This window comes from Gallinula chloropus, assembly GCF_964237585.1.
Source record: "Gallinula chloropus genome assembly, chromosome: 4".
NCBI lineage: Eukaryota > Metazoa > Chordata > Aves > Gruiformes > Rallidae > Gallinula > Gallinula chloropus.
In genome coordinates, this window is record NC_140088.1 from 52,846,271 (window position 1) to 52,870,756 (window position 24,486).

At 37.0% G+C, this 24,486-nt stretch overlaps 1 protein-coding gene across 2 annotated transcripts in view; it reads left to right on the forward strand.

Annotated features, from left to right (window-relative positions):
- The window catches only part of INTU (inturned planar cell polarity protein), a gene marked incomplete at its 5' end in the record, with an annotated part of 48,988 nt that extends 24,993 nt beyond the window's left edge, over positions 1-23,995 (forward strand). For both annotated transcript variants that reach the window (XM_084262853.1, XM_084262852.1), the window contains 12 exons: positions 4,284-4,402; positions 6,719-6,808; positions 7,293-7,370; positions 8,543-8,732; positions 13,300-13,353; positions 14,721-14,783; positions 15,781-16,002; positions 16,527-16,946; positions 17,451-17,548; positions 17,954-18,143; positions 21,830-21,978; positions 23,773-23,995. In XM_084262853.1, coding sequence (XP_084118979.1) covers positions 4,284-4,402; positions 6,719-6,808; positions 7,293-7,370; positions 8,543-8,732; positions 13,300-13,353; positions 14,721-14,783; positions 15,781-16,002; positions 16,527-16,946; positions 17,451-17,548; positions 17,954-18,143; positions 21,830-21,978; positions 23,773-23,884 — 1,785 coding nt within the window. In that variant the 3' untranslated portion in view covers positions 23,885-23,995. The remainder of the gene's footprint in view (positions 1-4,283; positions 4,403-6,718; positions 6,809-7,292; positions 7,371-8,542; positions 8,733-13,299; positions 13,354-14,720; positions 14,784-15,780; positions 16,003-16,526; positions 16,947-17,450; positions 17,549-17,953; positions 18,144-21,829; positions 21,979-23,772) is intronic.
- Positions 23,996-24,486: the final 491 nt, after the last annotated feature.

Sequence of the window (24,486 nt, forward strand, 5' to 3'; positions counted from 1 at the left end):
CTGAAATTTGAACAATTTAATCTGCCTAGTCAAAAAAAATTTCCCCAGCAGGAGCTGTTGGCAGTCCACCTACATAATCTGTCTAGCTCCTCCAGTTTTGAAATGCTAATATGCCTTTTCTTAGAGAACTCTCACATGTCTGCAGCTCGAAATAAACTGTTGAGTCTTGCTTGGGCAACATTTTTGAGCTTCTGAAGTACTTCTCCTTTCTTCTGTAAAGCTCCCTTTCACATCTCTCTCCTTTTTGTGTTCCTCAGAAAAAATTTACTAGTATACATATAAGCTATTTTAAGTTTTGTAGATGTCATTCATGGTCTAGCCATAGCTACAAATACTTCACTCAGAATGCAGGGAAGATGCAGAACAGGGTCTGTGTGAAGGGCTGAGCTTGGCCTCTTCCATGGTCTGGAAATGACAAATAGACAAATGGACTGTTTAGGACCAGACATTGCGCTCTTCTCCCCTTCTGTAGATTCTCCTTTAGCACTGTGCCCCAGTGGTCTGTAATATCTATGGTACAGAGACATCAAATGAAGCACAAGTTTTGCCAGTCCCCAGGGACTGGGCTGGTGGGACAGTGATGGAGTGGGGTGCAGAAAAAAGATATTTTCCTTTGTTTTACCTGTAATTAATCCTTTAATCCAGTACTGCATCCCTTCTCTGAGATACTGTTTTAAAATACTATTTTTCAACTGATAGAAGTCTGTATTGTTCTGTTGGGGAAGTGTACTAGAGAAAAAGTGTTACAACTACACATAATGGTGTCTGATTTTTTTTAAAGATGGAGCTGGGGAGGAGAACCCTAGGAAATTGTATGATAGCATAATATGTAAAAAAGTTTGTGAAGTTTGCAGAGTCAAGTGCTTGACAGCTAGGAAATGAGAGATTTATGGCTACTTGCGCAGCTTTCGTTTCAGCCCTTTTTCAGCATGACATGGCCTTTAAGTATTACGTCTTCTGGCCTGTCTTGTGTAGAGGACAAGGTGGACAGATGAGTGTGCATAATTAAGGCTTAGTAGGCAACCATAAATCCAGTACTTCATAATTTTGGAATGTTTGCCTTTGTAATATAAATCATGCTCTTTTAACATAATGCTTTTAAGGTAACATATGCATCATTGTGTAACACAGCAAGATACGAACACTATAAGGTTTGGTTTGCAGTTCTTTCCAGTCCTGTATAAGAGCCTCTGGTTTTTTCATGGGAGGTACCTTCAGCAGAAATTAGTTTATACAAGTGTTTCTTAAAATTTGGGGTTTTTTAATAGCGTTGCAACTAGAAAAGGTCATTTTGTGGGATTTTTTTCCCCACCTGAAGCCTGCTTTCATTAAAGAATATGATAATGCAGTATTTTTCTGCTTTGGTATTTCCCTACCATAAAAATGAAAAGAGCTCGTATAACTCTGATTTAAGTAAACTTAAGATGTTTTATCAAAGTTCACTTACATACTGCAAATAGGCAGTCCAAGGCAGTCCAAGACTGCTATGTTATGTGGATAGAATAGCTACGGACAATTGCTGTCTTCCAGTGTTTTCTTGGTCACTTACACAAACTTATGAAATACTAAAACAAAAGTTTCATTCAGGGCCTCTGGTTTCTCTGTTGATAGGTGAATAGATATGCAAATACCTCATTGCAATTCCTACACTTCAGAGTAAACAGAGTACTGCTTTCTTGATCCATTATTTCTTTACAGTCTCCAAAGAAACAGGATTAACCCTGAATGTTGAGCAGAGGTAAAAGAGGGATTGTAATGCACTTTTTCTCCCTTCATACTATGGAGGAATTGTTTCCTGCTAAATCTTGGCAGTTATGCTGCCCCGCCCCAAATAGTCTGTACTGTTGTGAGATGCTTTGCAGTATAATCAAGGTCGTTACAACATCTCCTAACACAAAAGTGTTGTCGTATTCAAGGCATTTTTCTTTAATTTCATTTTGTTAACAGTATGCAACATTCATTTATTATGCGGCTGTAGTTCCAGAGCTGCTTTACAGCAGTTTGTCAGTAGCACTGCTGTCACTGACACCTATGCCATACTGCACAACAGAAATACAGTGATCCCTTAGGAAGCTTCTTTACCCATAGCCAGAGGAGGCATGGTAAGCAGATCACATCCATGTAAACAACGGCAACTGGAACTAGTAACCTATTCTTCCACTTACAAGCTTCTGGCATCCAAAACCAGAATTAATGAGCTCTAAGACTCCTAAGCTCGATCTACTCAACTGTAAGTTAAAGTAGCATTAGAAACAATTTGGCATGTGTGCACTTGTGGGGAGCGTCCCATAGCATAATGGTTTCGGTGGGTAAGGTTCATCTTGCCTTTTTAATGTTTTAGTTCAAGGTAGGTACTACAGTTATGACATACATTATCTGTACCAGCATACACTGCAACACCTTTACGTGTTTGAACTCATTCCGGTGACACCATGTTTTAAAAGGAGTGATGTTTGTCCTCCTCCTCTGCGATGGTGTTACTAGAAGCATGGCTTGGGCATACGTGCAAAGTAGGTATTACTGAGTAGCTGATGAGATAGCTCAGTTCATACAGACACTGACTTGTGCTGCTGTAGCATTTCTCTATGTTTTTGCAATTGATCTTGATGAATTCACAGTTACCTTTTCATCTACTGGTTCTTTGTCAGTCTTAAGTAAGATGCAACTTAAAGCCCCTATTCACTGTCAGTGCCCTGTGAATATTATAGGAGGTTTCTAGCTGGGCAGCACCATTGTGACACGATTTCTTTTAGCATTTCAGAAGTTGTCCAGACTGTGCTAATTTATTTATTGTGTGTTATTTAGGCTCAGTTAGAGAAAGGAGTAAAAAAAAAAAATAAAAAAAATGAAGCTGTCTGATAAGCCCTTTGTTTAGATATTGTGTCCAGGTTTGTGGAGTTTTTTTGGCTTGAGGGAGGGCTTAAGCTTTTGAAGAAATGAGCTGCTACTTATTTATTAATTCTATTCTCCTTGGCCTCTGAACTTTGGCCTTGTTTTTGAGACAGCTGATCCTGTATGGCTGTATGTGTTGAACCTTGCTAACTCAGCAATACCTATATAAGATACAGCTATGACCTTTTGTTACAGTTATCTTTTCTTTCCCTGGGAAAGTGTCCGGATAATTCTCAAACGAACTTTGTGTGAAGGCCCTGGTTCATGGGGAAGGCGGGGGGGGGGAAGGTTCTCTCTAGCCCTTTGTAGTGCTGTAATTAGAAAATGGCAGGTTTTTTCCCAGCTGAGGGATTGAGTCAAGAAGAAGAAAAAAAATCTTTGATGCTAATGAGTATTTGAAAATAGAGCTAATTAAATTGGATAAGAATTGAAGAGTTTGCCAGGTCCTTCTGTAATGAAACTTTACATTCTTTTAATCTTGATGAGAGAAAAATTTCTAAGTGGGTATTGGCACTGTTTGGTTGTGCTTAGTGACATAAACAGGCACGTTAATTGTGTCTGTGTTTCGTTTCAATGCTCTTCGCATTGGACAGGCTTAATACCACAGGGATTCCTTTCTGCCAAACCCTGATGGGCCAGAAATAGTAAGAGTAAGGAATCGTATGTTTGCCTGTTACTATATTGTTGTGGCTGCTGAAACACTTAATGTAATATTTTTAAAAGCTTTAATAGACCATTTATTTTAATGAACTGGTTTGAGAAAAGTAGTTGTCACATATTTATCCCTACTGATCTTCAGTTTCGAGTTGACTTCTTGAAGAGTGTGCTGACACAGGTGGTCAGTCAGAGGTTTGGTGCTAAAATGGTTTATGGTGTATATGTTGTTATTTGAGTATATACCTCAGTTATATTTTGTGCTATACATGTAAAGCAATTAGGTTTATAGAGAGAGATTGGACATTGTATACTGTGGGTTTTAAAGAGCTATATGTTTGATTTAAATATTGAAAAAAACATGCATATATTAGTTTTCTCTTGGTATCAGATTTGTTAAGAGTGTATTTTAGGCTGTAAAATGCAATGGCCATAATGTTTGTCATTTTATGTTTCTTCAACAGTGATTCTAAAAGTCAATTCTTCTTTTCTATAAAATAGAAAAGTTAACTGACAAAAACATTTATGTGTATTTTAGAACCGTCCTGTAAGCCTGTGCAGCCCACTGCTTGTTTTGATACCATTTGAAAGCATATGATAAAAGATTTAATGTTTAAAACTATATTTTTTTTTCCTGGCATTAACTTACCTTGTTTTCCATGGGGTGTTTTGTGATTATTTTTTTTGTTGCTTGGTTTGTTTTGCTTTGCTTAACTAACAGCTGACTTTCTTCACAGCAAGAAATTCTTTATCAGTACCCCATATCAGAAGCATCCCAAAAACTGAAAAGTGTGAGAGGAATATTTCTCACACTATCTGACATACTGGAAAGTGTGACAGGTACCCAGATTATCAGGTAAAAAGTATTTGAAATTTCATGTTCTTTTACTTTTATTACTTTATACATAAGTGTACAGAAGAACCACGTGGGTCATGTATCAAGTTCTAAATAAAACAAGGCTAACCCATTAGGCAGTAATGTTTTAACTGATGTTGGACTGCTCAGCCTGGGTGTGCATTAACTTGGGGAAATTTCTTTGTCATGGGTGGCAATGACTGGTATTTTTAATTGTGATCCCTTAAAACATCCTTATCTAAACTGGGTTCTGTGGCACTACTATGGCAGACAAAATTCTACCACTGCTTCAGTGAAATTAAAACATTCAACTTGCAACATGTGAAATGACTTCTGTGTTCATACACCAGGACTCTAGTAAGAAGCGTAATAAAAATGACTTTCTGGAGCAGCATAGGGAGTGGTGGAGCTATGTCAAGATATTGTTGAATATTTTAAGGTAGATGATTTTCTGGAAGAAAAATTAAAAGTGTGACAGCAGGAACTGCTTCTCAGTTTCACACTTCTTCCCACTGAGAATTAGTGTATGAGTTTTCATCTCTTGAGGTGGTCTCAGCCAAGATTCTCTTCTGCACGTTGGTGCCTTGTGTGTCAGACACAAAACCTGGATTGATAAGCCAAATGTAAGTGGGATTTCATGCCCAAGAACAGAGAGTGCAAGCAGTAGAGGATAACATTGGTAATAATAAGGAATTCCTCAAAAGGCAAAAAGCACATTTAATACATTTAAGTTGAGCTTTCCACTGATAAATATTTCCTTTTCTTGAAGTGCTTTAGAATGCTTTTTTGATCTCCAGAAAATTAATACTGAATAATTTTCATTTTTTTACACTAGCATCTTCTAATTTCTTTTTTTTCCCCTCAGATTTGTTGGTATCCTGCTTTATTAAGTAATGAGTTTTAACCACACTTATAACTTTCTAGTTAGGTTACTGTAAGTCACGTTACTGATTTAGTGATCAGTAGGAGTGTGGATTGGCTCCTTTAGCAGCAGGTATCAAACACAGGCCTTTGATCTTTTGCATATACCAGCATTTTTATGCAGTGCCACATAAATATTAATTAGCACTGAGGTATGTTAATTCCTTTTAAATGCTTACATATTATTGATATAAATTCTGCCATGTAGAACCATTTTTGGACATGTGCAGATTTTTCAAACGCATCCAAAAGACAAATCATCCCATTGCTTGATGATCTATGCCAATGGTATCATCAGAAAAATAACAGAGAATTCGATAAAAGCACAGATTCACCTTTGCTGTAAAGGTTTTCCAATTTCTTATTCTAAACCTATAGAAGCACTTCTGTTGGTCTCTATGAACTGTCTAATCTCTCTTAAAAAAATATGTAACAGACAATCCCCAGCTCTCCTTTGGAAGCTTTTCCTATCAGAAGAGATGATGATGATGATGATGATGATGATAATAATAATAATAATGATAATTGTTGTGTCTGCAAATGTATTGTCTATCTTTTGGAATATGGATGTTTATTTCTCTGTCCTTAACTGCACTGTAAATACATAACTTGTAACGAAAGCTGCTTTCCAAACAAAACATGAAATTTTTCTGATGACCTGTGGGAACACTAAGGTATTTCTTAACTAATGGAGTTTTGTTCTACATTTAGTGTTGAAGTTATTTACAGGTCTTCATTTTAGCAGCAACCAGTATGTTTAATCTGATCAGCTGGTGCCTAATGTATGATTTGCTGCTAATCAGAACAGTGGGTCTCATTCTGTTTGATGTTCTAATCTGCTTTATGGTTCAAATGAAAAGTTGTCTTTGATTTTTGGGATTGCTGAGCTTTGCAAAGCAGTTTTCCGTACAAGCAGACAGCATGAGAGTTTAAGATTATGTTTATCACTCAGGTAATCTGTTCAAATACCTCTTGGGTGTGTTTTCAAAACAAGCATGGAGTCTTTTTAAATTATTTTGTGATTAATATGCTCAAAACCTTCATGAGTGCCTCTGGCTACCTCACTGTGATCTGATCTAATTTGATTGTGTTAAAAGCTAGGCAGATATATGTCAGGAAGACCTTTAAAGAGCATCTGAATCGTACAGAAGACAACTGGCTCTTCAGTAGCAGTTGCTCATCCTGTGTATGCTTGAAAATGTTGTTAGTATTTCTGTGATCTGTTTGAAATAGAAATCAGAGCATCTGTAATAACAGAATTACCTAACCCAGTTGCATGTACACACGAGCACAAGACTCGTTATATAAAACACATACAAATCATTCTGCTTTATAACAGTGGTCTTTCATAACTTCATAGTGTTAACAGAAATACTTCTGCTTTCATTTTTTTAGTTCCTCCCTCTTCTTATGTGGAAAACTGGTTCAAGTTGTTTACTGGAAAGAATCTGACAAATTGCTTGTAATTGGCCTTCCTGAAGAAAAGTGAGTTTTAATTAAAATGCTTTGTTATCCTTTTATTTTGTTTTTTAATATCCGTCCTCAAATTGTACAGAAAAGCAAGAATGGGAGGGCTTAAATGTATTCTTCTTCCTCTAACTGTTTTTTATACCTGTGATTGTACTCTTTTATTATTGACTTTGTTCACAGCATATATATCTGCTCTTGAAGGGTTTTCTCATTTCTTTTAAAGGGAGTAAGGTCTTGTTATATCAGAAATGCATGTAGACTAGAGAAATACATGTTTGGTAAAGTCAAGTCCTGGCTACTGAAAAATAGCACTAATATTACATATTTATGTGTTCTAGGAGGCCATCCCCCACCCCCAGCTTTACTACTGTCTGTGTCATCATAGGCAAGTCACTCGAACTCTCACATACAGGCCTGTGAAGAATATAGCTCTCCCCAAGGTGCCTGTGCTTACTCACAGAAAAGATGCTAAAGTGTGTGTTTGAATTTTATTTTCTAGTGTGCCACTTTCTCAGCTGAGGAACATGCTTGAAGATGTTGTCAGGACCTTGAAATTTATGTACAGTTCTTTAGACAGGTCAGTTCTCTTTTTTTTTCTCTTCAGTCACTAGTTTTTCATTGCAGCACTACACTAGCTACTAGAAAGAAAACTAACTCTATCCAAGCTGAACCCAGGACACACTCACTGAAAGAGACAGCTAATAACACTCATTTTCAATTTTTACATGGCATTTCTTTGTTCTTTCACACTGACACAATAAAACTGGGTTCTGTTCTTGCTGCGTTGTTTCAGTTTTAACACTAGTAAGACTCTTTTTAAACGCTCGTTGTTACTTCAGAAAGATTCTTCCTTGATTAGGTTAAATCTTTTACATAATCTTAAGTCACTGTGGATGTCAACAGCACTCTACAAATGTTATCCTTAGTGTTATAGCACTGTCAGTAAAATGTATGTATGAATCAGTGTTATACTTTTAATAAAGTAAACACTCAAGACTCCTCAGCTTTATTTGGCAGAGTGATTGTCTTCCTCTGCATTTGGAAACAACCCAGAAAGTTTTCAGTCTGACTGTAACCTAAATAAAATGGCCAAGGTAGGCTATTTGAATGCTTGCAGCATTCAATTCAGGGTTAAAGTGTGTATGCCATAGAGAAAAGCCTAATATTTGTATTTATTTTTCTGTGTTGAACACCATAGAAGTTTAGAAAGAATAGTGTCATGTAATGTCAGGTGGTATCTTTTTTTCTTATGATGTTTTCTTATGGCACTTCATGACAAGGAGCAACTTGTACTTCTAATAACCTGCAACTATTTTATATTATACAAATTTCTGGAAAAGCTTAGCTTTGAATGTGAGATAGCAAATGTTAGATATAAGTATAGAGTATCATTTGGTTGAAGCAACCAAAAATATCTGTAATGTGCCAAAGATAGGTAAATTACTAAAATAAAGAAAAAAAAAAATCTTAGTTTTCACAACAATGAAGCTGATTATTATCTTGCCTTAAGTTACTGTTAGCCATGTACTTACACTACTCTACTACTTCCAGCAGGGCAGGGATTTTTTTTGTTTGTAGGTAATGCCAAGATATTGGCCTAGTGGGTTTTTCATGTTTAAAATGAATGTTAAACAGCAATAATCCAACTGTAGTATTGTGCTGTAAGGAGACTTCGCTAGTACTTAGGGTTATACAAACAAGCTACAAGTTTCTCCCTGTTTTTCTAACTCAGAGTTCATGTTTGTTCAGCGCTTTTTGCCAGGTGGAAAATGTTTCTCGCCTGGATCACTTCTTCAACCTGTTCTTCCAGCGTGCGCTGCAGCCTGCACGGCTCAAATCCAGCGCCAGCCCCAGTGCTCAGCACTACGATACCTGCAGTGCCCTGTTCCTAGACAATCTCCCGGGCTTGCGCTGGCTGACGTTGCCTCAGGAAGTCAAGGTAAGGCTGTTTTCAGGGCTGTCTAGAAAAAACTTGTACACCAGAGGCCAAAAAACTGATGCAGGTATCTTCTGCCCTTAATGCATAATTCACAGAAGTGCTTTCCCCAGCTGAGACCACTTTTCCTACATGATCCTTTATTTAAGGTTTGGAACTACGCTATCGTTCCCACAGGAAACAGACTGTTATTATGAATGTAGTTTGGTAATTTCAGAGTTACCAAGGAAGAGAAGGGTGAATTCAGAGTTATCTAGGAAGAGAACAGGAATTTTAAAAAATCAAAACCCCACCAACCAAAACTATTTACACACACCCAACCGTGTCTCTCTAACAACTAGCATATGCAGGAGGGAAAGCAGCCCCTGGTGCATAACTCTGTGTTCGATTTCAATCATTTAAGTAATTTTCCAGGTAGAAAATAATATTCCAGAAGCCCATGTGTAATTTTTAGTTTAGAAGAATTAAATGGCTGATGTGGAATCAAAGTAAATATCCATATATCATTTGGGGCGGGTTTTTTACACCATCAAGATACAGTTTTTCTACTCTCTTTTACTGTGTCTGGTTACCTCCCACTCAGAATGAGTTGTGCTTTAAGCAGTAGTAAGGCAAAAACTAGATCATAATAAACAACATTATAGCTTTCAGTCTTAAAGCTAGTTTTCATGACTTTAAGAAGTTACAGTAGGGATCATAAGGACAAGTATTAGTGTAGGGATTTTTTAATAAAAATAATAGATTTTATGTATCTGTGATGCATAATCCCTGTGAAGTCTTCTCTGAAGTGGTTTTTGATATGCACTGTAGAATTTGTGTTACTGCATCAAAATGCACAACCATGATGTTTCTCCTGTTTGAAACAATTGTAACAATTTTTTTCCAACAGAAAACAATCCCCAGGAGATTTCAGCAATGGAGTTGTAAGACCAACATGGTTCATTTATTCAGAAATTTATCCTATTGTTTGGAATTGCATATTTGTTTGAATTACACAAATTTAATATTGAATTGAGTTTGAATTAGGCAAATTGAAGTCTGAAACAGGGGTTGCAACTAGAAAAACTTCGCCTTACTGGGTGGCAGGTTCTGTAACACACTTCCTGCATAGCTAGTCTCTGCATAGATAAGCACATCCTAGTCAGGTTGTCCAGTAGTTGGCAGACAAGCTTATAATACCTCTTATTGATGTAGTAAGTTCTGCTAAGTGAACAAGGTGTAATCCTCAGAGAATGTAGGGGAAAACGTGTGAAATTTCATTTAGGACAAAACCTGGCGGTTTGCTTACATGCAGAAAGCCCCTCCGAAATGTGGTGGGTTTTTCTGGTTGGGTTTTTTTGTACGATTTTTTTTCCCTGTTGTGTATCCAGATCAACTTTCAGTATTTTTTTTTAAGCCCTTGTGGTTATTTTTTTTTGTGAATTATGGTGTAAAATACGTTCTTTAATAACTTAACCGTGTTAGCAATTGATTTTGTTTAGAAACAAACCAGACAACTTCCCTTACTCCTCCACAGGGCTTGTAGTTTTCTTTTTTTCTGATTTCATGTTAGTTTGTTATAAAGGGATGTAACATGTCCCTGCCTGAGGGTTAAGTGCTCCTTGTAATGCATTGCTACAACATATTTTGATTTGGGTGATTGCAAAATAATGGCTTTTTAGTTTCTCATCAGAAAGACTTTCTGAGACTTCTGGGTGGCACAGAGTTGATGAAAGTTCTCTCTGGATGATCTCCCTCAAGATGATATAAATACCCTGGCGCTCTCCTGGATCTTTTTTTGTTCCTTCCAATTTCTGTAATCTCATCAGTATCAATAGCTGTTACTCCATGTAGGTTTTATTACTGTTTCTTATTTTAATCATATAGAGGGGTAGGGTTTATCCAAATTAGGTTTTTAGCTTCATTGCAAAATAAGGCAAAATGAAGCTTCTTCACTTAACTGAGTTTGTAGCAAGTTGGGGTAGTATCTGTCTTGCCTTCTTTTAGAGCTACAAAACAAATGCCTGCAGTTAAAGTGCAAATTCTGAACTCTTCCTATGATTTAATTGGGAAAATCTGGCAGTTCAGTAGCAATGAAACTGCTGGACTTCAGCTGTTTGGTACTAAATGAATTGTGCCTTAGAACTCCTGTGGCTTCATGTGTTTTAACTATGAAGAGAACCCAAAGTGAAAAGACTAGCTTCACATACAGAATATCTACACTGTAGGTATTTAATGAAATCAGGTCGTCTCATTCAAGGAAGTAAGCATATGACTATGTAGCTAATTACTGTTTACATCTGCTGGCCTTTAGCAAGAAAGTAGTAGTATAAAATTGGATCTTTTCTTCTATTTAGTGCAATTATTTGACATAAAAATATGGTGTGATTCCAGTTAAGGTATTTTTCCTTCCAGCATGCATACTTAAATTGCAATTTGGTAATATTTATATATTGTCCTTCATTCAAGAAGCATCAGGTATCGGGCGTAAGGTGCAGTGGACCCCTGAGATTATCAGTCATTTCATTTCTGGGCCTAAAGTGGAAGAAACTGAGCTTTTTCTTTCATGGATAGACCCAAAATATTTGTAAGCCTGTGCATAACATAGCTAAGGCTAGTTCTAATTATTAGATGAGGAGCTGAACATAAATTCCATTATCCAAACTATTTCATAAGCAACAACAAAAGAAATGAACGCTGTAGTCACTGAAAATAAAGAGGCTGTATGATGGAAAACTGTCAGTGCTTCCTGGAATGGCTCTTCAAAAGGACTGAGTTTGGATGTTCTGCAATGTTAGGTTACTTAATTTATAGGGGTTTCATTTGAGGATAACATTAACTAGGACTTCCCTGGTTTTCTGATTTTTATATTTAATAAGACCGCATGTACAATTTTCACAGAAGTGTGTTTGGAGGGGAGGCAATGAAGTGGTAAGTTTTTCAGCTTTACTATTGATAAAGCTTGCAGAATTATTTCAGGTATGCTATTATTCGGTAATAGAAGTGGCCATGGGCATTGCAAGCTGTGCATCAGTTCATTACCAAATAGCTTTGTGTGTGCTGGCGTGGTCTTCTCTCTCCTCTCTTCCACAACATGAATTGTCTTCTCTTTTACTAGCAGACTGGCAGTGATTTAGTTCTTTCCACCTTGCCGTGTAGTATGTGTCTGGATACAGGTTTTTTTGCTAAATGTGCTTGAGGCCACTGTGTTTGTGACAATATCAGTCAGATTTGTGCTTTTATAAGATGTATACCTGAGAATACCCTGTTATAGACATTTTAGATAAGAGAAGCACAGATTTATGGAGTGTGTCGCATGTCCTAAGTCCAGAGCTGGATCTACTATGCAAGTGAAAAACTCCTGTAACACGCCCATCCACTCACTTGCAAAATCCATGCAATAAAAGGGAACGAAATGTAACATGTAGTTGTAGAATATGGTCAGTCAGCAACCCAGGATAGATTTGAAATGCAACCTAGTGCACCTCTGTTTTCATGCATTTTTTTCATATCCAAGAAATGGGACTTCTTTTTCCCTGTGTACTATTTGGTGATCAATTTTTTTCCCTCTGTACATTTTTTATTTTCTCTCAAGTTTCTTTAGAGAGATACTATTACACTTTGGTCTCTAGTTCAGGTGATAGGTTGTTACTTTTTTGTGAAATTTTAGGTTGTAAGGGAATTGGGAGAACAACTGAGTTTGAGCCATTGCTTTCCAAACTTGTCCATGATTTTTCAGAAAAAATTTCTTGTTGCAGAATCTGAAACTTCTGCTTAAGTTCTGGTGAAGATCTGTATAGTATGTGAGGAATATGAAACTACAAATGTCTGTTCTTCATTGGGCAGAAAGCCATTTAAATTTTAACTGTGGAAAAGCTGAGATACTGGTTAGTTGTCGACTGCCAACAGACTTGCTGACACTTCTCTGTTTGAAAAACTTGATGTATTTCAATTAGAGGCAGGCTATTAATACAGCCCTGGAAGTTTCAAATGATGCATTTTAGGTTGTTTTCATTAAGTAGCACAATGATGACATGAACTGCAGTGCCTAGTACCATGTTTTGTAAAGGAAAGTGGTTTTAGTAAAACTTCAATTTAACCAACAACTCTTGCAGTTAACAGAAATAAGCTAGCTTCAAGTGGGTGCAGCAGAACAAAGGTAATGTCTGAGAAAGTTTTGGCAATTTCCAGAGACAAAAACAAAATCCATTGTGAAAAAGATTTTTCCTAGTAACTCAGTTGGATACAACAGCTTGCCAGATTTCAGAGCTGTCTTTAGCTTGCAAGGGGTACTTTCTAGACCTCATGTTTTAAAGCACACTGAAAGGAAGAATGACATCTCCTTTATAGCAAGCAGCAGGTTCAGCGCACACACAAAGCAGAGAAATTTTACAGTTTCAAAGAAGGAAATACACAGCAATTAAGATGGAGTTTTCTTTAATGAATTGAGGTGTTCTTGATATTTGATGACTGAAAAGTACACTCAAAGTTTTATCCGTTCACTTTGTACTTATGAATCCTAATCTTCTGAGACTACTGTAAGGTAATGTGTTGGAAAACTGTTTTAAGATGTGCTGTTTAAATATTTCAGATGGAAATTGACACAGCACTCAGTGATCTGGAAGCGGCTGACTTTGCAGAGCTGGTAAACGTTTTATTTTTGCTGATAGCATTGCACAGTATGTATTTTCTTTGATGTCATATTCAGTAGTCTAAAAAAGCACTAATTCCAAACTCATCCACTTTTTAACATCAAGTAGGAGTCAAAGCAAAGGTATACTGTAGTATTCTTATTTTAAGATAGCGTCATTTTACCCATTCTGTTTATCCTGAATCTCTCTCCACACTTAACATTACAGCCATATTATAATCCTACAGGATTAGTCACTGAAAGCCCAGGATTTATGACCATTTAAATCTGTGGGATGTTTAGAAGGACACTTAATTTCAACATCGCTGATGATTGTTACATTCCTTGTATATGTAACTGTCTCCTCAAGCAGTTGTGAATAAAATGAAAACTCCTATGGAGCACTGAATATAATTTTCCAGTTTACAGAAAGCAATTACAAGTTATGCATATTTTAAATACTGTTAAAAGAGAAGAAAGTAATTCACTTAAGTGGCATTTACTGTGCATGGTTTTTGCTACCCTGTATATGACAGTGAGGTGCAAATATTGAAATCTGTTTCACTTTCTAATGAAAGACCTTCCTCATGTTCCAGACCATTTAAGTTAAAATTATATTCTTGATAGGTATATTATAATTGAGCATAAGAATAACTTGTTTGATTGCCTATTTAGCATAACAATTTTGGGACATAAATATTCTTAATGACAAAAGATAATGGTTCTTAAAGCCTAAAATAGAAGGTAGGAAGAGGCATAGTCCATCTTGCCAAAAAAAAGAAAAAAAAAAATCACTGTAGGAAACAACCTGGATGATAACTTACAAAAAGCTGTGTTTCTAAGTTGTAGTTTATTGCACAGAAATTGATTGCACGCAGTTAATTTAAAATACACTGTATCCACCTAAAGATAGCATTTCTTGTTAGTCTGAGAGCACTGGGGATCTAGATTAAAAGATGAATGCATGGATGTATTTTGGGTAATGTAACGTTCTGGGGAAAATATGCTTTGATGTGGAAGCTTTACTCTGGGAGGGCTTCTGGTGTCAATAGTTATGCTTCAGCTACTTTGCTTCTAAGAATTCTTAACAATTAGCATATTCTAATATAAATAGTTTATGGACAAATGAGAACTAAATAGAAAATCTGTTATTTTGATCAGAAAATTGTAGTGAGACAAAAAGCAATAATGGAGGCTAAACACTTGTTATTCCACTTAGCTTTTTAGTATTAACTGCTTTACTGTAGTAAGTGGTGGTCAAAAATGGAAGTATTAAACAAGATATTGATTACAATTGACTGGCATAAGATGTCTTGCGTTTGGTAAATAAACTGAAAATTCTGAATTAAAAAGTATACTGTGCCTTTCTTTTTCCCCCACAGTCTGAAGATTATTATGACATGAGAAGATTATATGTGATTATGGGCTCTTGTCTCTTCTACAAGGTAGTATTAGTGATTAAGGTCTAAAAACTAGGAAAATGCATCTGGAAATCTAACTCAGTCATAGAATAACTTGCTTCAGAACCTTATAACATGAAAAAAGGAAAGTATAATTACTTTGAATGTGTTTGCTAGTGACAGACCTAAAATTCAAACCCTGTATCGGGGAAAAAAAAGCATCAGGAAGTGCTATGTACTATATGATCAGACAGAACAAAATACTACTTTGAAAGTCTTGTATGAGAATTTTGTGGTGTATGATCCAAGGACGGGAGAGAGAGTAGTAAGGAAGTCAAGTGAGTCAATTCGACTGAGACTGTATGATACTCTAATGGGAAATTTCTTTGTTCATTGACGTTATTTAATACAGATAACAGGTGAATCTGTCTTTAAACCAAAGACTTGAGAAATTGTATTGACAGCCTTTTTCACTCTGGCCTTTATTAAATGTAGAGGAAGGTAGCAGCCTTTGCTTTAAGGAAGCTTACATTGTAAGGAATTTATCACACAGTTGTTCTTTATGCTGCTGCTATAATGGGACCAAACTGTTAGCACAAATGGGGCTGCACAATACAAGAAATACAATGAGACCGCTTTAACTGTAATGCCCTTGGTTTGAGAAACACTGTGTACTACTTTGGGAGTTTCATTAATTCCAGTGAAATACCAGTATTTCTAGAGAAAGAACTAAATGAGAATTAAAGCACCTTAACTCTGTATTGCAAGCTGTCATGCATTTCCCAGCTCGCTTTTGATAACTTGCATATATGCTGATGGTTTATTTGCTTGTATTTCAGTATTTTGATTCTTCAGATGTAATGCAAAAAACTCACTGTTACCTGTTATACAGCTGTGTGCCAAAGATATGGTCTCTGGCCAGAAAGCTTACAGTCTCAATGCATGTGGAGCATGTATACCTCTATATGAGAAGTAGTCTTAAGCGAGAAGTGGTGATGTTGGATTTGTTACTGAATACACTTCCTTTTTTTGTTTAATTAAGGGTTATTTGATTGGTAATCACTTGCCAAAGGAAGATCTCATTGATATAGGTTTATATTGTCGGCACTATTGTCTGTTACCCTTGGCAGCAGAACAGAAGATTGGTCAGTTAGTGATATGGCGGGAAGTATTTCCACATCATCATATCCAGCCATGTGAAGTTTCAAGTTTTACAGGATACACGGAACCTGAAGCAAGATACTTTTTATTGATAGTTGGCTTGGTAAGTTGACAGTTGCAGCATGCCTGTTCTCTGATGCTTTGTTTTGCTGTTGTATGTTGTCCATTGTTCAGTAAAATCAATGGTCTCCAGGGATTTTATTTAGTGACTTCACAAAATACTTGTATGATAGCTAAATTGCAGCACAGAATTTCTTAGGCTACTATTTTTTTATACATTTGTAAAGCTTGCAAGTTTAAGTATAAATGTTCATTGTTGTTATGCCTTTTCACTTTGCTTGAAAATACTTTTACTTTCATGATTTATTTTCATAAAACTCATTTCAGAAGTGGGTTTTTTTTACATGTGGAATTTGTGGACTTTTTTTAAAGCAAGCAACAAATGAGTTTGTGAATGACAGCTTTTATGTTTACTGGATAAACTTAAGTAATGTAACAGAAAGATCTCCTTGAACATGATTTTGTTAGAACAAATAACTAAATCCCAAGCATCGGGTAAGATAGAAATATAATAGAGCACATACAGTATGTTAAACCAGAGGCTAATTTTGCTATCTCTGTCTACAGAGGCACTTCATGCTGTGTGTCCTGCTAGAGGCAGGAGGCTGTGCATCAAAAGCGATTGGGAATCCAGGACCGGACTGCATATATGTGGATCAGGTTAAAGCCACTATACTTCAGCTGGAAGGAATAGATGCCAGCATAGAGGAAAGGCTAGATTCGCCTTCAGTTCCCCCTTTATCTTGTGCTGACTGGTTCCTTCCTGCAGCACCTGACAAACTGGAGACTTTGACCACTTCACCCATCCTAAGTAAGCTACAAAATACTTCCAAATCTGCAACCACTCCAGCAAGCAAAAAGAGCCTGTTTGGTGACTCTACTTTGGTGACACGTAAGCCGAGCCCTACGCGAAGCAGTGGAGGGCCTGACCACGGTAACGAAGGTCCCCTGGAACATGACAGTAATCCCCAGTCGGTAATGGATCAGGTCTGACAACAAAGATAATTGATGATGCTCTGGTGGGCTTGGGAGGGGAAGTGATAGTTATTTTAAAAATTACAGTAGCTATTTAAACAATATGCTATAAACTAAATCTAAGAGACTCTGCATTCAGTAGAAAATACTTCTGTTGTTTGGGAAGCTTTGGGTCAGCATCACAGCTGACTTTATTTTACCATTGCTTCTACCTATTTGTGTTTTTACATGACTGAAATGGGCACAGCTCATTGGAATCAGCAGAAATAACTGGAGCCCAAATAATAAGGGTATAAACATAAGTTATCAGAACAAACTGCTGTACAGTTGTACAACAGCATCTAATCCATTTCAGTCTAAAATAGGCTGTAATATTCATCACTGTACGCTGATGTAACTGTTTGTGCCTTTTTAAAAAATGCTGTGTTATTTCCTTCCAAGTCGGTGATTTGCTGGCTTGATTCTGTTCTTCCATTAGCTGTTTTTTCTGTTAGTTCATCTGTGTTTGCTTTTCAGGTCACTAGGAAAAAACAAACCCTACCAAATCCATTTCACTTAGGAAACCTCAAAAAGAACCTTTCAGAGAAAGATACAGAAATCCTTAACACTGTCAAGTAAGAAAATATTTTTTTCATTCAGCATTTAATTTTTCAAGGCCACATCAGGATGTTTTTTTTAATATGCCCAGATCACACAAGTTTTAATTGTAACCACAACTCTGCTACACAAGGTTTCTCGAAAGTGAAACTCTTAAATGGAGAGTTTAATTAGAAAACACAACTGTTTGTCAAGAATGTCACTAGAATATACACATCCCAAGTATGACACCTTGAAAGTTCAAGTAAAAGATTGATTTGGTGTAGAACTAGAAACCTTTTTAATGTCTGTATCCATTTTTGTACTCTGATGTAGTTACCAGAAGAAACAATTCTGTTTTTAAGACACAAAAGTGTATGCTGTTTAACCGAAACTTAGTTCAAAGTTGTTTGAATGTTAAATGAATTCTCATATTTTTCAAGGTTGACATCTGGTCCTGAGAATACCCTCTTCCACTATCTATTTTTGGAAACGATGCAAGGAATCTTTATTACTCCAACTCACAAAGAAGTAACAGAGCTCGGTGGCTCCATGCACCCTCAATTAATCGAGAATTTCTATCGTTGCTGTCTTTCAATTCGTTCCATCTTTCAACAGTCCATGAGGAAAGAAGTATGGAAGCTTGGTTTCCTGTTTTTCTATTCACATTCTTGACTCAGTGTTTCCAGACTGTTTTCATTGTTTAAATAGTTCACTAGCAGGTGTATTTGCATGTGTGTGGTTGTTTTTAAAGCACCTGATACTTTTGCTCTTATGGACAGGTTCTTTCTCTGCCCCTCCAACCAAATTTGCATGTGATTATGGCCTGCTCTCACACCAAAATGCCCTCAAAATACTGTCTCCAATATAGTACTTGATTATTCTGTTTCATATTAGGACTCCTGTTTGTAACTTCACAAAAAGTTTCATGCCCTGGGTTCAAGAACTATAAGCAACAAATGAGGGGCATTTGGCCATTTGAATTCTGGGAGGGCATTTCAGGTTTTCAGCAAAAGGAAATTCAGGCCCTCTTTTTCTCACAGAAGGTGTTTCATATGAGCAGTGAAAGCACAGTCTGCCTTCGCTGTACTGTTAGCGTGTCTGAACAACAACCTGAGGAGGACCTCTGATGGCCACAGGGTCATTCATTCTCGGTGCCTTTGTTCCCTATGCTACCCAATATGCTTATATGTTTGCAATCCACAAATATCTGCAATTGTTCACGTGGATATTGGACTAAAAGAGGACTGGCTATAAAAATTGTTTCCTTTTAATTATGCTGCCAGACCTCTTGGATTTGGAATTAGGTGGGATGTCAAAAGTAGGTAAGGCTCTTTCCTGTTACAGAGATACCAAGTCAAGTCTTGCTCTGTATTTAGTCTGAGGCCTGATTCCATCTGCCACAGCTTTATGTGAACAGTTAGTATTTAGAGTAGACTTCAAAATGGACAGATATGATGTCAGCAACTGCACTGCCTTGTGTTTAAATTTTTTTCTTTACTTCTAATGATCCATTTGGAGTAAGGTGGTAGCAGTAACACAGCAATCTAAACAACAGTTATAAAAATCAATTTATGATATACTGCATTCAGATCAGTTTTCTGTTCAATGGACACTTAATTTTGCTAAAAGTCTACTATATTAATTGCACTCTTGATTTTTATTCACATGAACTGAATTAGGAGAACATGTTATCTCTGCAAATTTTGTGCCCTGTTTAGGCCTCTTGGAAAAGAGAAATAGTAACTATAAACCAGGCAGAATACTGTCCATCAGTTGTATTTTTTTAGATCCTAAAGTGACAATTAAAGGAGAAATGGGAAATAACAGTATAAATTGAACGAACGCAGTTTGAAAATAGCAGAATAATTCTTTTATGTTTTATTAAAGTTACTAAGGAAGTCACTTCTGGTTAGACCAATGTGCCTTATAAATAATATAGAAATTAAGTGTTAGAAAAAGAAGTTAATTTGGTGGGTCAATTTCATATGACACTGGGGCTTGGCTGAGTAGGACTTTCACAATGAGTAGTGTATTCTAGGCATGATGGTATATGTAGAAGCCAGAAAACAAACAGACAGAATGCACAAATAGTTCTTATCAAAATGCCTTTGGTTACAACTGTTAAACAGACAGTTTATAGTTTAAAAAAAGAAAAATAAAACCAACCCCCAAATAAAGAGACCATTCAACCATTAGGTGTAGTTCATAAAAAGTGAAACACTCACATGTGGAAGTCAAAACTTCTAGTTTGGCCACAGCTACCTCAGCACATGTTTTTCTGGCTTCTTCAGACCTAAGAACAACAGGCAGCAGCTGGGTTCATTCTGCTCTGAAAATCAGAAATAACCGATGAACATGGGTTGCAGAACAAAGTTTTTATTTTACAGAAATCTGGGGTAGTTTTTGCATGTTGGCTCCAGCAGTTAATGCTGAAATTTGCAGGCTGCATCAGGGCATGAGGAAAACGTAAAAGAATCAGTAGAGGTTTCTCTTGTTCACATTGCTTGGCAAAAAAGAAGTCCCATACAGCAATGTACCATTATACTGCTTATTATATGTAATAACCAGCACTGGCCTCATTTTCTTCATCATCATCATCTTAGCATTTTCTTACTCTTAAATAAAATCGGAAGGACAGAAGTTTTAATGCATATGAAAGTACAGATCTTGATAGTTCCACCAAATATTCCCTCTTAATATATACCTTTTCTTGAGTATTTCAGTATGAATAGCATAGTGTAAGATGCGTTAAAATATAAAGAAATGGCAGCTTGAAAATTGTTTTACGATGCTGGGGTTTTTTTTTTGGTGGAGAAGATTATTAGACTGAGTACTAACATATTCCTTAAATCACTTTCAGTAGCAGTATTGGTAAGGACGGGGTTTCAAACAATTTTACATACTAAGGAAAGATGTTGGAAGGGTTATCTATTGTGAAAACTCTTCCACTCTGTGAACTAGTAGTCATTTAGAATAAGTATTATGTATTAATCCAGAGCATGTTTAGGGAAACTTAAAAGACATTTTCTCAGTCAACTATTAGTCATTTTGTTTCTCAGATGCTAGGGTGGATTTCATGTTCTTCTACCATTTCTGAGAAATGAAGGTAGTTGTGATGTTTTGAACGTCTTCTCTCTTGCAGAGAGAAAAGGGGGCTCTTCAGCCCTCACATCTTCAATGTTGTAGGCAGACTGAAAGATAAGGTTTCTCCTGCTGCATATAGCAGAGAAAGTTCCTTGAGGGTTTTTTTCCCCAAGAAAACCTTTTCTTTCACATTTGAAGCAACTGATTGGAAGAGAACCTTCACTGACAGATCCAGAGATGCCCTGTCCCGGCAATTCTCTTAAAACAGATTTGTTTAAGAGAGATTTCCACTCCTGTTTCCATAACTTCATCTCACTTCTCAAGCTTCAAAAAGAAGAAAAGTATTTAAAGCTTGGGGGTTTGTTTTGGGGTTTTTTTTTCACTTTTACACAGAAATTCACAAAGGAGTAGTAAGTTTATTTTAACTTCAGTGGTAGAAGAGCTAAACTAGTGACAAATTCTTTCACCGTTCCTCCTGTGTTTATCTCCATGCACACTCCGGTCTCTTTCCCCTTGCACTTCTGGTGAAAGATACTATGGCATTACTGGACTCAAGACTGAGCATGAAGACAGATCAAAGAGATAAATGTAGACTTCATACATGCTGTTTTATCTTCACCAAACAGGTACCAGGAGTTCAGGTAGAAACAAATGAACTTCTGTAGACATTTATTCAAAGCTCTGTACAAAAGAGAGCCCTAAACCCTCAATGGAACATGAGAAAGTCTTTATCTTCTATACATTTTATTCACTCATACCGAGTAAGAGCAGGAAAACACTCTGGACATAGTGCTTCAACTGTTTATTTACAGAAAGAAATTCCTGCCTGCCCAAGTTTATTCAACAGATTTTTACTGCCGTGGTTCTTAATTAGGGAGGCACACAGAGAAAGAAAGGTAAGAGCTTTAGCTGTTGTAACACACTTTTCAAAAGAACCTGTATTTTCTCAGATGTTTTATTAGAGAAGTAGTGTTCAGTTAGAAGGGAAGGGAAAAAAGGAGTATGTATCTACCTCAGAGTTGTAATACAATAGAAACGCCTGCTGATAGCAAAGTACCTAAAGTGAGGAGAAAAGCATCCTGAAAGCAAGTTAGCTGTATCTTCTAAGTCTGTTTTTTGACTGCAATCAGAGATTCTTGAAGAAATTACGTAGTTGTATTTGCCTAGTGTTTATGTAAAAATATTTCATTCTATATGAATGTTTCACATATATTTTTTTTCTTTCAATAAAGAAAAAAGCAGGCAGCGGGATTTCAGAATTTAGTGAGGCAGCTGAGGACCTAGGTGTGGTAACTGAACATGGAGTTTTGTTTGAGTGCTCTCCTGATAACTGGACTGATCCAAAGAAACCACCACCAACAATGAACTACTGGGTTGTGGGGTGAGTTTAAAGATTAATGTCCTTAAAAGTCTTCCATTTTGAATATGCCATGATACTCTTTAAGAATAAATTTAACTGTAGCACATCACAGAACTGTTTAAGGTGACTGAGGGAGCTTTGATTTGGGATCTGGGAAGTTGCACTGGTGTAATGTTCCACCTGCTGTAGAACTCAGGAGAGCCCTGTTCCAGCACGTGAACCCTACAGAGCTGGCACCCTTTGCAGTGCTGCAGGCATGCTGAAGTGCCCTAGTTGTACTCATATTACTGTGCATTTTCTCCTTATTACCTTTCCATTCCCTGCTTTGTAAGCCAATCCCACCTCTCTGGCCTTCAAGTATAATTCTGATTCAGTGATACAAAGAAGAAAGGCTAACAATTGGTTGTGCTGGCTGATTATTTTTAATTCGTTAGATCAAATCAACCCATTTTCTATTTGACATTTTTGGAAAGGGAGTTCTCTCTACCCAGTTTGCTTTGGGAGCTTTGCCATTGTGATTTGTCACTGTGATTTGTGTTGTTATTTAAACTTAATTTTAAGCGATATTCTTAATGACACATAAAGTTATTGCTACATAGCATTTGCATGACAGAACAGCATGCTGCTCTAGGCATTAAGTAGTATAAATAATACATTTTTTGGAAATAATTGAAATAAGGGATAACAAGAAAGCAGTATGTATCACTTCCTCACAGTTCAGGCTGTATTGTTTCAGCCAGGCCAGTAAGCTCTATACTGTTCCCACTACCCTTATGTTACTCATTCTGTCATCTACTGTGCTGTCTACGTGTTAGCTGTGGTAAGTAGACAGTGGTATTTGGAGGAGACAGCTGGATGTCTCTTCCTTACCTACATTCACCTTCTAGATTTGGTATTGTTACTAGATCAGTAGAAACAAAAATGCCGATACCCAGTTAAATCGAGGCTATGCTTTCACCGTATCAGAGTAATTCAGTATAGGCAACTGTATCCTGGGCTGTATCAAGTACAGTGTGACAAGCAGGTCCAGGGAGACAGTTTTCCCTTTGTTCCACTCTGGTGAGACCCCCACCTGCAGCACTGCATCCAGCTCTGGGGTCCCTGGTACAAGACAGACATGGACCTGTTGGAGCTGGTCTAGAGGACGCCATGAAGATGATCAGAGGGCTGGATTTAGATTGGGTATTAGGAAGAAATTCTTCCCTGTGAGGATGGTGAAGCCACACAGCTGTGGCTACCTCCTCCCTGGCAGTGTTCAAGGCCAGGTTGGATGGGGCTTTGGGCAGCCTGGGCTAGGGGACGTGTCCCTGCCCATGGCAGGAGGTTGGAACTAGATTATATTTAACATCCCTTCCAGCTCTAAATATTCTACAATTAACATCTTATTTTAGCTCTTTCCCTAAAAGACCTTATTAGATTGCAATGTGGGAATGTACCTTCCCAGCTGTATGAAGTTAAAAATTAGTAAATATTTGCATACTGCAACTTGCTCCCAAGTACCCTGATTGCATCTTGTAGCCCAGAAACTTGGGTATTTGCAAACACACCTGTACCATGCAAACAGATGTTGAAAATATGAACAGCATTTTCCAGTCTTGAGAAAACTGAGCAGGGAATAACCCACTTGAAAATTCTACGGTACTGAAAGAAGTCAGTGCAGGAGAGCCACAGAAATTTGCTAGCTGTCTTACACAGCAGTTGTTTTTTACATCTTACTGAAACCTCAGAGTACAACTGAAAATATAAAACAGTTGAGGGAAGTTAACACCTAAGATAACTTCTTTTTTTTTTTCTCTTTTTTTTTTTTCTTCCCAGGAGACTTATTCTGCATCCAAAACCTCAGGAGTGTTATGTCTGTTTTCATGACTCAGTCACAGAAGCTGCTGTTGAACTGGCCTTTAAACTGTCCTTTGGCTTAGCCACATAGATAAGCTTCCACCCAACCTGTGGGGTGTTGTCCTCTCTCCCTCTTTATATTGAAGTACTCAATTGCAGTACCCACCCATGGTGTATCTTTGACATGTTCTTTTAAAAAACAAATTTGCTTTGTGGTAATGACACAGGTGAAAACCACAGTGATGACTCTAATATCTCACCAATTAGAGACCCCAGAGAACCAAAGTTCTTATTTTTATATACCATCAAATTATTTATCCCAAACCTCAGTTTATATATGAAAATATCACATAATTTTACATTCATTGTTCAGTGTGTTAAATGCAATGTAAAATCACCTGATAGCCTCAAAGTGCTCTCTAAAAATCTGGCAATTGGTGATGGGGGGGGGGGGGGAAGAAATTAATTTTCCAATTAATTAAAATTTTGTGCCTCTGAGGGCATGAAAAATACTGAATGTTTTCAGTAACACTGTGCTAACAGAGCCATAAATCCTTCAGCCAGTTTATGGCACTCAGCCACACAAAACTAATGGCTTATCACTTTCGCCACCAGCACACTGAAGCCCTATAGTGTGGTTGATGTTTTACTTGACTTAATGAATTTTAACTACAAATAATAGTTCTGTTTCCT